The 14,144-nt window shown below is 40.3% G+C and overlaps 1 protein-coding gene across 7 annotated transcripts in view; it reads right to left on the reverse strand.

Moving 5' to 3' along the window:
- LOC124553887 (zinc finger protein 708-like) overlaps positions 1–14,144 on the reverse strand; it is a 179,890-nt gene that overhangs the window by 8,556 nt on the left and 157,190 nt on the right. Inside the window, exon 8 of one of the 7 annotated variants that reach the window (XM_047127904.1) lies at positions 11,811–12,674. The exons of the other annotated variants lie outside the window; for them this stretch is intronic. Within the exon in view, the coding sequence (XP_046983860.1) occupies positions 12,512–12,674 (163 nt within the window). The 3' untranslated portion in view covers positions 11,811–12,511. Of the gene's footprint in view, positions 1–11,810; positions 12,675–14,144 lie in introns of those variants that run through there. 7 annotated transcript variants of the gene reach the window in all.

Raw genomic sequence — 14,144 nt, forward strand, 5'->3', positions numbered from 1 at the left:
GCCATAGATTTGTTATCTGCAGCGTCAATCAACACGCAGGTGTTATGGATATGCTTCATGAACTCAAATGGGTTGGCCTGCGTGTCTCATTGATACAGATAGTAACACCATAGTTGCAACTGCAACAGATATCTCTGTAGAAACCAGACAAAAATGTGGTTCCTGAGGACAGCTAATAGCATTTCCAGTAGTTGCAGGAGGCAACATCTGGATGATTGCCTCATTTGGTCTCATAATGTTACACAACATACCCTTGCTGTGCTGGTACTGCAAACAACTGAAAGCATGGGCAAATTACAGCTATTATTTCTCTGGAGAGCATACAGCTCCTCTGCATAGTTAAATGGTGACGGCACTCTCTTGGATGAAATATTCCAGAGGTAAAATAGTCCCTCACTTCAGTCTTTAGGCAGGACTACTTAGCAGGATGTTGTCATCAAGAAAAACAACATGGGCTCTCTAGGGAGGGGTTGGAGTATGTAAAGTTATTTCCCTTAATCAGATGGGCATGTTAATGCATCTGAAAAGCGAAATGGTTAGGTACCCATTTCAAATATAGGGAATTAATGAAGCATTTTGGCAGGAATAATAGGCTTTTCTATTACACTACAAAAAAACAAATAGGAGAACTAGGTATAATAATGAATAAGAAAACGGAGTGGGTGTAAGCTTCTATGGTCATCATAGTGAGCACATAGTCGTGGCTATTACAGACATTAAGGCAATGCCCACTGTGGTAGTACAAGTGTGCCTGGAAATTTTGGAACTTTGTGGTACGTCCCCATGGGACCAAACTGCTGAGGTCATCGGTCCCTAGGCTTACACACTACTTAATCTAACTTAAACTAACTTATGCTATGGACAACACACACACACACACACACACACACACACACACACACACACACACACACACACACACACAACTATGTCCAAGGGAGAACTTGAACCTCCGACGGGGGAAGCCATGCGAACAGTGTCAACGCACCTCAGGCTGCACGGCTACCCTGTACGAAAGTGTGTATGGCAACTAGTGGTTTGTAAGACTGATAGAAAACGTGATGGAATCGAAAAAGTTGCACAGATATTTAAACGAGACCAAAAACTAATTGTGTTGAGTGAATGGATTTGGTAGTAGGAAAAGGAAGAGAACAAAATAAAGGAGGAGGTCATAGACCAGTAGAATTTTACACACAGCATAATTCTGTCATCACTAACTCTTGGTTTAATAAGATTCATGAATGATGACTCTAAATGTGGAAGAGACTTGGAGACACGGAAGGTTTCAGACTGATTATGCAAGGGTGCGATAGCTATTTTGACACCTGATTTTACATTGTGAAACATTTCCATGGCAAGATATGAGGTTTGACCCTATTTTATTGCTTATGAGTACAAACTAAAACTTGAGGAATGACACGTATGTGGCAACTTGTGGACATGGGACATGAATAAATTGAAAAGGATCAGAGACTGTTGGGTGTTTCAGAAGGAGCATTAGGCAATGTTCATCTGGAACATGGGAAGAGAATACAGTCGAAGAAGAAGGGTAGCTTTGAGATATGAAATAGTGCAGGTAGCAGAAGATCAAATACGCACAAAACAAAACATAACACAGGGCATCTTGAATTCAATTTACAAAAGAAGAAAATATCAAAATGTGGCAAATGAAGCAGGCAAAAGGGAATAATGTCATATAAAAAATGAGACTGGCAAAAGGTGTAAAGATGATAGGCAGGAATGGCTAGTGGGCAAATGTAAAACTGTAGAAGCTTGTACAGTGCAGTGACATTAAAGTGACCATCTGTAAAAAGCCTGAATGACCACTTTTTGCAGTGCGGAAAAGCAGGAAGAAAATCATTCAAATTCTGAAATATACCAACAGGGATGTGGAGCCACGCCAACTCCAATACAGCAGCCAGATATCTAGGTGTTTTAGTTGAGGATCCATGGCACAAATAAACCAATTGAGGTGGTCCCACAGATTTGCTATCGGGTTTAAATCCAACTTGTTTGGTGGCCAGGAGATCATGGTAGACTCATCCCGGTGCTCTTCAAACCACATGAGCTGTGTGACACGTGCACTATCCTGTTGGTAGGTGCCATAATGCCAAGGAATAGATAAGTGTAGGTGTGGACATGGTCCCTGAGAATGGATGCCTACTTGTATTGCTCCACTGTGCCCTTCAGGATGACAAGATCACCCAGGGAATGACACAAAAACATTCTCCAGACCTCCCTCCTCCAGGCTGGACCCTTCTCACAACTGTTGCAGTGCCATACATGCCACTGGCTATCTACCTCATGGAGTTTAAAACATGATTCATCTAAAAGGGCTGCATGTTACCACTCATGAGGAGAATATGGGAAGTGCTATACCCTCATTCCACAGAAACTTTGCTCAATGGAAGAGGGGTCAAAGTAAAGTATTTTCGAGGTACTTCATGCACCTTTTACCACGTGATGTCTTCAGAAGACATGGCAGCTTAATGGTTGGCATCATGGCTTCTTAATTTTGCACCCTGTGTTTGTAACCCCATTATTACTTATTTTCGGTTTTATTTATGTACCCATGCCTGTAGAATATTACTCTATGAATGTTTTCCATTATACGCTGCTATAACATTGTTCTTATTTGTCTACTAATTTGTATGTCAAGTGAACTTATTTTAAAAAAGAACAAAATTGTTTGAAATTATTTTTGTGAAATTCCTGTAGTGTATCTTCATTCGTAAGTGCAAGTGCCAGTTTTCAGAAAAATAACCCATAATGCATGGTTTGCTGCAAAATTATTGCCAACACGCGAAATCTTAACTAGTGTTATTGATGTTTCTTTCCTGAGTGAGATTCATACACAGAAATGTCACTTTGGTAAACCTACCTTCACGCAACATTTGTGCCATTCAGAATATCTGTGTTTTGAATGTTTCTGCGATTAGTCTCATCCATGGAAATGCACAAAATCCTCCTGAAGAAAAACAATATGAATAACACATAAGAAATTGAAAAGATTGTAGACCCTCAACGTACCACACGCATGTTACATAATAGATGTGTGTGACGTATTGTGATATCTAGTTGTGATTTTACAATTAATATGCCTTTATACTCCTAATTTCATAAGTAACCTTCTACAGACATGGGTAGATAAATAAAATAAAAACAATAATCAGTTTTCAAATACGGAGTGCAAAATTACGAACGATGACCTCAACCACTGAGCCACTATCTATTCTGAAGATATTCCGTGTTAAAAGGTACATGAAGTACCTTAAAAAACATGACTTTTTTCAGAAACAATCAACTATCTACTGATAAGCCGAGACAAGTGTTCGCTTATTTTGACTCCTCTTCTGCTGAGCAAAGGTCATGGGAAGTCAGGTGATGGCACTTGCTGTTTCTCCTTACCAGTGGAAGTCCAGTTGTGGTGCTGGCATGTTAATTCCAGTTTTTGTCGCCAATAAACAGCACTTGGCACGGGTGCATGAACCAGGTAGCTGCTGCTCTCTTTCCACATAACAACAATGGTTTCACTGTTCCCTGCATCCTCAGATCGTGCTTTACAAACCCTCTACTGCCAGTTCTGCCAATTGCCTTTGTGACATAGGCGGTGATGATGATGTTTGGTTTGTCGGTTGCTTAACTGCGCAGTCATCAGCACCACTAGAAAGTCTCATTTTTTACACAGTCCAATTTAGCCATTGCCATGAATGATGATGATGAAGTAATGAGTACAAAACAAATACAGAGTCCCTGGACACAGAAAACCCCCACACGGCCAGGAATAGAACCCAGGATCCTGTGATCCAGAGGCAGCAACACTAGCGACTGGACCATGAGCTGTGGACTAACATAGGTGGGGGTCACATTAATGTGATGATACCATGCATAACCACAAGAAGCATAGATACTCCTTATAGCAAGATTAAAGACACCTTTGCATAAAAGTAGAGAAGAGATGAAACACAGGCTGGCAATGGCAAGAAAACACATCTGAAATACTGGAATGGAATTTGTTAACATCTAACTTAAATTTAGCTCTAAGGATATCTTTTCTGAATCTGTTTGTCTGCAGTGCAGCCTTGTATAAAAGTGAAATGTGGGTGATAGGCAATTCACATAGAACAGAATGGAACAGAAGCTTTTGGAATGTGATGCTACAAGAGAATGCTGATGATTGGATGTCAGGATTGAACAAAAATAATGAGGCACTGAATGAAATTGGGAAAAATAGAAATTTATGGCACAATACCTCTGGTTGAAAGAACACATTTGATGCATCCTCAAGGAATTGTCAATTTGGTAGTGGAACAAAGTGTGGAGCATAAATATTGCTGAAGGAGTCCAAGGCTTGAATACAATAAGCAGGTTCAAATGGATGAAGGTTGTGATAGGCGTGCAGTGATGATGACACACACGATAGACTAACATGGAGAGGTGTATCAAACCAGCCTTCAAACTAAGGACATGACAACCACAACAACAATAAGTCATTATTATCGAACAGATATTGTCAGAAACATTAAACATCTAGCTAATACTCATTAATATCGTAACTTTTAGTTTTATCTCTCTTCCACTGGGGGTGTTTTCAAATGGAGAATTGAGGACAATATTGTTCCCACAAGTCGAAGACGAAAAACAGTCCACTCAGAGCTCAGAATGCCTGAGCAAATCTAGCTAAATTGAGCTGAGACTGGTTCAAATGGCTCTGAGCACTATGGGACTCAACTGCTGTGGTCATCAGTCCCCTAGAACTTAGAACTAATTAAACCTAACTAACCTAAGGACATCACACACATCCATGCCCGAGACAGGATTCGAACCTGCGACCGTAGCAGCAGCGCGGCTCCGGACTGGAGTGCCTAGAGCGCACGACCACCGCGGCTGGCCCTGAGACTGGTATCCCTGATATTGCTCAATAACAATAATGCTTGTTTAACAAGTATTTTGCCTGAATATTCATCCTCGTAATCCACTTGCAGCTCACTTCAATGATCCTTTTCCAGAGAGATCATATCAACCACACAAAATGGCGAGTGGAACTAGTAAATTTGTTCTCTGAAAGGCGTTATGTTCTTGCACAGAGCACCTTAGGAACCAACCGATGCCAGCAAAGAGTTTCTTGTAACAAAGAAGCTGTATCACTGGCACTAGATCTCTGGTCTCATGCCAACCATAAGAACTGGATCAGGAACTTTAACAATGCTGTAGTATTTATGGTGGTGACTTCTTGGATGTACACCTGCATGTTTAGAACTAAAAGTAGGTGCCCTAAAAATGTCAACTAATGACCAGTGTAGCTAGATGGGAAAGAGTAGACAAAGAATTTAAATGACTGAGGCAGAAACTCATCAGTATGTGAAACAGGTATGCCAAGTTAAACTATTAACAGCAGCCTAAAAGTTGCAGTTGGGAGGCTTTGAGCAATCACCTGATTCATTTGCATAAATGACTGAGAAAAAGAGAAGTCTCAATTCATTCCCACGTGTATACGTGCCCCTTAGTAACAGTGAGGAAATTTGATCAATCTCCAATACATCAAAATGCTGCAATTTCATAAGTGAAATATAAGATGCAAGACCCTAAAAATCTCATTCTAAAATCCGTCTGAAAAGTAGTTGGACGAAATGTTTGGAAAACTTCCCACAACATATAGTGTAACATCTTTGAAAAAATTCCCTCAGCTGTTTTTATTTTAACCTAAATATCTACTGGTTTTGGTTGTGGACCATCTTCACAAGAGTGAATAAGTACAAAATGGAATAAAAGTACAAAATGGGACTAGTAATGTACATGAAAAGAAATAAAATATAAAATTCGTAATAGGTACATAAACATAATCTACTTATGAGTACATACAATGTAAAACAGATCATGTGACTACATCATTTCCTTTTATACAAAACGTCATAATAGATATAAGAAAAGAACAGACCTGTTCCATAAAAATCTAATAGACGTGTGCTAAATATAACAAAAGTTGATGATGCAGCGATGTACAAAAAAATAAGAAACTAAAGAGGCGACAGCTATACAGCATAACCTCTGTAATATAAGCCAAGAACCATATGAAAACACCTTCTACATATACAGTTCAGCCTACTTAATAGTCAGTATGTCCTCATTCGGCATGGGTAACAGCAGCGAACCATCATGGCAAGGAAGTAATGAGGCCTTGGTAGGTGGCTGGAGAGAACTGGCACCACACCTGCACACACAATTACCCATGAAATGAGAAAGGCAGGGCGCTGAGCTCTGACGCCATGTCCTATCACATCCCAGATATGTTTGGTCACGCTCAGACCTGGCAAGATGGATGGTCAGCACATCAGTTGGAACATGAATCTGTGTTCTTCGAACCACTCCATCACTCAGAGAATTGTGAAATGGTGCACTATCTTGTTGAAAAATGCCAATGCCATCAGGAAACGATCGGCATAAAGGGGTATACGTGGTCTGGAATGAGTGTATGATACTCCTAGGCTGTCACGGTGCCTTACACAAGCTCCACTGGACCCATGTGTGCCCACATCAATGTTCCCCAGACCACAATGGAGTCGCAGCCAGCTTGCCTCCGTCCCACTGTATAAGTGTCAAGGACTGTTTCCCTAGATGATGACAGATCTGTAACCTCCCGTAGGCATGATGATGAAGATATCGGGATTCGTCAGACCATGTAATGCTCTGCCAATGCACCTACGTCCAGTGCCCATGGTCACATGCCCATTTCAGTCATAGTTGCTGATGTGATGTTACATTGGCACATGCATGAATTGTTGGCTGCAGATGCTCATTGTTAGGAGTGTTCGGTGCACTGTGTGTGAAGACTGACTCGTACTCGCCCAGCATTAAAGTCTGACGTTAGTTCTGCTACAGGTCACTGCTGTTTTGTTTTACCAGTCTGACATCTGAAATGAGAGGTGGCTGCTCAACCCCATGACGACTGGATGTGGTTCCACCTTGGTTTTGGCATGTGCTTAAGACATCCACCACAGCATTCCTTGAACACACAAAATGTCATGCTGTTTCCATAATGCTAATGCCAAACCTCCAGGTCATCACAATCAGCCTTCAGTCGAACTCTTAGAGATCATGCACCTTCCCCATTCTACACAACAGCACACTCATTGATAAAATATGCAAAGTACATCTACATGCACAGTGCATGAATTATCAGTGGGTGTGCTGTCTATGTGTAGAATGGAGAAAGAGATCATAATTGTCTACACTGTAGTATTGCGCACTGTAACATTAATAGCCCACTATGTGTACAATGTGTATACACAGACAAGGAGAAAAATTCTCGGACTTTTCCCAGATTTCCTGGTTCAGAATACATTTTCTCCCATGTGAAAAAACACTTTTTCCTTGTTACATGGCAGTTTATTCTCCCTTGGAACTATAAAACTTATCAATCCTTTGAATAGTTATGGTTTTATACACGAGCGTAGAATTTCTCATCACTTTATGAAAACGAAACTCAGGGAACGAAAAACACGTTTTGGAAAGATCTTTGATTTGCACCAACATGTATGCTGCATATTTTAATATTACGAAAGTATGAATCCAAATTCCACCAAACACCGCATGTTATCTTCCGAATCATTGAAATCACGATTGTGATGCGCTTTTGTAAGCCAGTCACAGCTCATTTCACGCGATCTCGCCAGCTGATGAAAGCGGATATTCAAAGTATACGACACGTGATGTGGTCAGCCAATACTAACGTAACTGTTCAGTAGAGCGAACTCAAGTTAATGGTTTAAACTAAGATACATAGTGTTGCTACATGGTAAACAAAGATTTCACATTTAACATTGCTCTCTAAGGTTAATAAGCTGCAAGAGAAGCTAAGCTTTCACATATAATGTTAATATGTTTTGCGCGAGTTACACTTTAAGATACATCACACATGTGCCCATAAAATTTTTAATAATGGCGCAAGTGTCTGATCTTCTGGGCTTGAAATTCTTCTAAATGGTTCGTCATCGAAGAGTAGATTTTTAAATGAGAGTCAAATGCTCTGTGATTTAAGAAATTCATTTTACTTTCTCGCACATAGTTCAACTTCCGCAAAAGGAAATTTGATTTGAAAGCAATGCTTTTCAAACCACCATTCGCAATATTTTCCTGTGAAGCAGTTTCGTTTCAGCAGTTGCCACAGAGCGCCAGATGGCATGCGCCACAATGCTTACACAGATACGATGACGTAGGAAGCCTCTACGTTCGTACTTTTAAAACATTAAAAGATTAAAACATTAAAAGAAACAAGACATCAGAGGATACTTCAAGAGCATTGGAATTTCGTGAACCATACAAAATGTGCACATTTAAAATGCATACTTAAAGGGCACATTCGTATGTTCAGATTCCCAATGAAGTAGGCCTCAACCTGATATTAAGCTTTCCAGTGTGGTTTTCGGGATGTAAATTTTTTTGGGGTACCAGTACTGTAATAACTCATGTTTGGTTCTTTATTATGGCATAATGCCATACGTGATAGAAGATTACAGAGTGCACTCTAGCCTATAGTATGGAATTACACACTTTGTTTAAAATACATTGACTGCCTCAGTGGAAAAGATTAATAAAAACCGGATTTTTTTTTAGCGAACTGACAAAAATAACTTCACTGTTCTGTAAGGCGATTTATGCTTGCCTGTCAGAAACGTGGAAATAAAATCTGAAACTAATAACATATTTTAGCCTTCCGTAATTATGTGAATCTGTTTAATTTCCTTCACAGCTTCCTGCCACCAAAATCTGTTTTGTTTTTATTTGACATGAGAGCAGTAAATGACGAGGAAACAGCAAAATCACTAAATGTAAACACGGATCATGTGGAGACTACCCACATCCTCATTATAACTCAGACTGCTCTGTGCATCAGCCCCCGATCTACATTTCCGAACCGGGGCAATAGTAGATAGTGGCGCCCTCCCCCCAACCCCTCCCTTGAGCGATTAGGAAGACGTCAAAAAGTTAAAAACTCAAATTTTCAAAAATATGCTCATTTTGTGACGCACATCTTTCTGAAGAGTCTGATACATAAACATATGTGTTCGAGGAATTGTAAGACATGTTATTTGGTCTCAGGTGTGCCAAAATGCAGTGCCATGCCTCTTCACACAGCATTCTTCAATCACACATCTCTCTATTTCGCTCTGTGGAATTGAAACGTGTATATTTTGGAATGGATGCTATCAAAATATATTCAGGACAGTGAAAACTAAAATGTCCTGAGGTCCCTCTCCTGCTCCCTGTCAGCGTGTTTGACATTCTGTCCCCCCCCCCCCCCCCCATTTTTTCTTAAAAAAAAAACCACCTGGCAATTAATACCAGATGGGATCATTTTTAACCGGGAGACCAAGAACCCTTCAGAAAATTTGCACTCTTTATTGCCTATTAGCTAATAACTTGCTGTTTTGTGTGACATAAAATGAAATATAGGATATATAAAAGCAGTAAAGACAAGCAAGACAGTACACATTACTTCAACCCATAGCTCCTAGCGTTTTTTCTCTCTAATCTTGCTACAGCTTTACATGGCCTTTCCTTCCTGCCAAAGCATCTGTTACCTCATCAAAGTTCATCAAAAGTTTTGCTACCTGAAAAATCGAAATGTCGCTATCTAATACTGAAAAAGCTGTTAATACAAATAGTACACAAGACTGGTGTGGTTCCTTGATCTGATTACGTCTATTTTCCACTGTCTGCTAGATAAAACAAAATAAGCTTTCCTAATGTTGCAGCAATTGTAACACACACCAAATAAACGAAATGGTCATTTTTATAACACGATAGAATATAATTCACAAAGTACCAATATAAATGCCTATTGGGCCTACATGCAAAAAGCTTTATACTAGGAAATAGTTTCACATTTCATTCATATGCTACAGTTTCTCAAGCACGAGATCAGAAAGTAGTCGTACGAAATTTTTATATAAATTTGGAATCCCCATATTCTTCCACAAATTATGTGATGTTCCCGTTTCTTCTCCTTCCTCATTCTAGCAGACAATCCTTTCATCACTAAGTATGTAACTATGCCTGCCATTGTCAAAATTTATTCGCCAGTTAACTTCACTGACCCTGCCACAATCACCGATTTAGTCATCCTGCGATTATTTTATGATTAGGCGTTGTTACATGTTCATACAACACGTTTTCCATGCTACTCACAGAACAGAACTTAAGCGGCTGCTGACCGGGGACTTATTAGTGTAGCGAGCTGGTCAAAAATGTTCCGCGAAAAATTAATTTTCTTGGATACAGCGAGAAGATAATATGCCATCTTTCTTACCTGTTATTCCTGTTAGTCGTTTATTTTCACTCTGGTAGTTTGAATCTGTGGACTTTGCTAGTAACGATAATGATGATCATTCGCAAACCCAATCAACCACATAATCAGATAGCGATTGGCATTCATCCATTCAGCTTTACTCCCCTCAGCTTGTATAGCCCTGTCCCCTTTTGTCTGCAGGAAAGTCTATTTCTAGATGTGATGAGGATTCCCCTGACAGACACATCACATACACAATGCACAAATTCAAAAATAAACTTACGATTCAGTTAGCAATCAACAGGTATGCGTTTCAAAATAATATGAATAATCGATAGGTCCACATGTGCTGGATGCTAGGAGCTCTGTGAAACAATGTTTCTTTCCCCCTCAAGAATATGAATTTGCCACCCCCACCTCCCCGAAATCACTGTCTGGGTCAGATACCACGGTCTGCCCCCCCCCCCCCCCCCCCCCGCCCCCCCAAGCTACAACATCCGGGCCTTCTGCGCATGTGTGAATCTGCAGCTTGGGCATGCCACAAAAATTTTTCCCAGTAGCATGTACCTGCTTGCTATGATTGCTTACAAAGCCAAGCTTACATAGTCAGAAGCGGGAGAAGGTACTACTCATACGTGACTAAACTGTGCATGTGCATCAGCCCACTCATAACTGCTAAAATGAATCTAATGGAAACAGTTGTGACGTCGTACTCACTGGAGGCAATTTGATGTTATGAAGCATTGCATAGTCTTCCTAAAGCCTTTGAAACATTTTGCTGTTGGCAGACGCTTGTACGAGCACTGTGTTTTTTTGTTGTATATGGCGCATTTCCTCCACATCTTCAGTTTTATTTTCTCTCCTTTATGTTTTATTGCTGCAGTATTATTCTGCAGTAGTGGTGTACAGTAATACCCATTGTCAGCGTATCGGTTCTGACCAGACAAAATTACAAAAAATTAACTGGAGACTAAAATAATAAAAATTTCCAGAATTCTAAAAAATTCCCGGGTTTTTCCCAGATCTTGTGGTGGTCCTGGATCGCATACACCCTGGTATATCAATCTAGGTAACAACTGACACTACTGCAATATGAATAGCTATCCGAAATCTCATGTTGTATACTAGCGTTGCTCACCTGAGATGACTATTACTTACGGTGTGATCCTATGTTATGTACTTTTTACTTATACCATTGATTTAATAGGGTTAACGACAAGAAAATGGGTTGATATTTTTCCTTCTTATTTGTTGGTAACCTATTTATGTGCTTATTGTTCAGGCTTGTATTTTGGTACAGACATTCGCTACAACACATCTTTATTTGTCATTAATATTATCATAATTTTATTTACTCTCTCTTTTTGACTGTGCTTGTGAGAAAACGTGCTGCAAATGATTTTGTTGAAGGATTTGAAGTATGTGCATACCAGTTTGAGGTGAATGTGAAAATTCAAGTTGTTCAAGTGTCCAGGGATGACCCTAATGTAAACAGGGCATTCCTAGGAGTGTTGAAAAGCAAGTTGAAGGTAATCCAGAGGATCCCATGCTTCTGGGCTTTGGGACATGTTGCTTACAAACAGTGCATGGTACTTTTAAGACATATTGTACTAGGGTTGACTGGAGTCTTGTTCAGTTTCTGAGAGCTTCATGTAATGTATTTAAAAATTTTCCCTTCCAACACTGTTAGTTACAACAATATTACCACCACTACTGTTTTCCCACATTAGTTTCGTGATGTTTGGTGGGTGGAAAATAAAGTGGTGTCACTCTGGGATCAGCAAATATTTAACAGATGCCTAAACATGTGTGAAGGAGGTAGGACGGGTATATGAAGCTACAAACCAAAGCCTAAGGTTGCTATTGGAATTCCTAAGAGTCGCAGCTACCCCTCTGGATTACCCTCGACATTGAGCTTGCTTTTCAGCTCTTTTAGGAATACTTTGTTAACATTAGGGTCATCCACGAACACTTGAACAACTTGCCTTTCCATATTTATCTCACATTGAGATGCACCTGCTGCACTATTCCAAAAACATACAAATAGATTGAACTTAATGATTATGACAACACTGGCACAACAATCTCCTGTAGTTCTTTAGTGAAAACGGCTCCAGTCTGTACACAATGCATTAATTTAATTTTGACTTTTGAAGCTGGCTTGTTGAGGCAGTTTTATGTTTGGAAACACGTCTACTAAGATATTAATAAGCTGCCAAAGTCTCAAGATGAGTGTTGTATGTAGCAGCCAACAGACACAAATAGACTTCTGCTTTCATCACGGCATTCCTCTGCATATAATCCAGTATTGAAGTATTGTTGGGCATCATCCAGGAGTTCCTGCAGCAAGTGCTTGATGCGACTGCTTTGCGGTACCACCTGGTTACTGGAACACACCACAACAGCATGACACACTCCCTGCCTGTGCAGCAGCAAACTACAAATACACGGAGGCTAATTAGAAATACCATTTTTCTTCATTAAAACTGATAATTTTATTTTCCAGTGCACTTGCTGAATCATGGGCTCTCTCAGGGTTGTCTTTTCCAGTGTTGGAGTTGATGATCAGCTGAGTGCACTCAGAGGTGGTAGGCAGCACTGCTGAGGCTATGTCCAATGCAGTAGCATTGGAGCCAGGGCTATTTGTGGCAAATAGCTTTGATGTAACACTATAACCTCCCAAGTAGCCTTCAGCCCAGCAGGCTTCTTTTCCTTATAGGGCTGAACAAGGTCTACTTGCCTATACTGCTGATTGGGAAGTTGGTTTTAGAGAGCATGAACCAAACTGAGAATTTTTCAGATATGCCCCCTCTGCAACCTACCAAAATTCTGGATTCTCTGTACAATGAGAACTGAATCCATAATTTCAAATCCTTGAGTAAGCCACGAGGTAGCACAGGGGTCACACATGAACACCTTAGTGACATGCGGCCAAGAGTTCACACAGATAGTACACTACTAAAACAAAACTAGTGATCTGAGCTTTTCCTTTCTTATGTTCAACTTCCACCACACTCCCTGACCTGTATCTCTACTTGAGCAGGTTCAAAGTACAGCAATAAAATCTTCTTTATACGCTTACGACTGAAAGTTTTTGTTGACTATAACCCACAGCAGCAGCAGCAGCAGCAGAAAAGTTAGACAGAAAGCAGAGGAATGACACAAAGAGCCACCTTGCCCCATGACCAAGGCACCTACTCCCACAGTCTCCGCTAACCCTCCAGCTCCTTGCATTGCAATGTTCCCCTTGCAGGCTTTAACTCAATGTTAACCAAACCAACAGTTGCATAACAATGCCCAATGATTGCTTGTTAGTGTCCAAATTACACTATTTTGTGCTAACACTAAGGATCTACAATCAATCTTACTCATACACAATGCAATCAGATAGATGGGTGTTTGCATGTACACATCCAAAACAATGTACCAAACACAAATCCATCAACCCCTAGAATCCTTGGTTGAAGATAAATGGATTCAAATAGTCCACGAACTCCCCTAAAAGGCACGTCTTTGTGATACCATCGTGTTAACACAGAAGGGATACATTTAAACAGATGTAAATGTAAACCACACCAAATACTCATCACACATCCTTGTTGGCCACATTGTTGTATATGTACAAAATCACGACACAACAACAAACCAGGGTAGGATGGTCAGGCTGCAGTGACAGGCATGCAAACCATTCTATCCCAACAACAAACCTGAAACCTCCTGGCAGATTAAAATTGTGTGCTAAACCAAGCCTCAAACACAAGACCTTTGCCTTTTGCTGGCAATTGCTCTACTGACTGAGTTACCCATGCTTGACTCATGACCCATCCACAGAGCTTTGATTCTGCCAGTACCTCAT

This window comes from Schistocerca americana, chromosome 11 (genome assembly GCF_021461395.2).
Source record: "Schistocerca americana isolate TAMUIC-IGC-003095 chromosome 11, iqSchAmer2.1, whole genome shotgun sequence".
Lineage (NCBI taxonomy): Eukaryota > Metazoa > Arthropoda > Insecta > Orthoptera > Acrididae > Schistocerca > Schistocerca americana.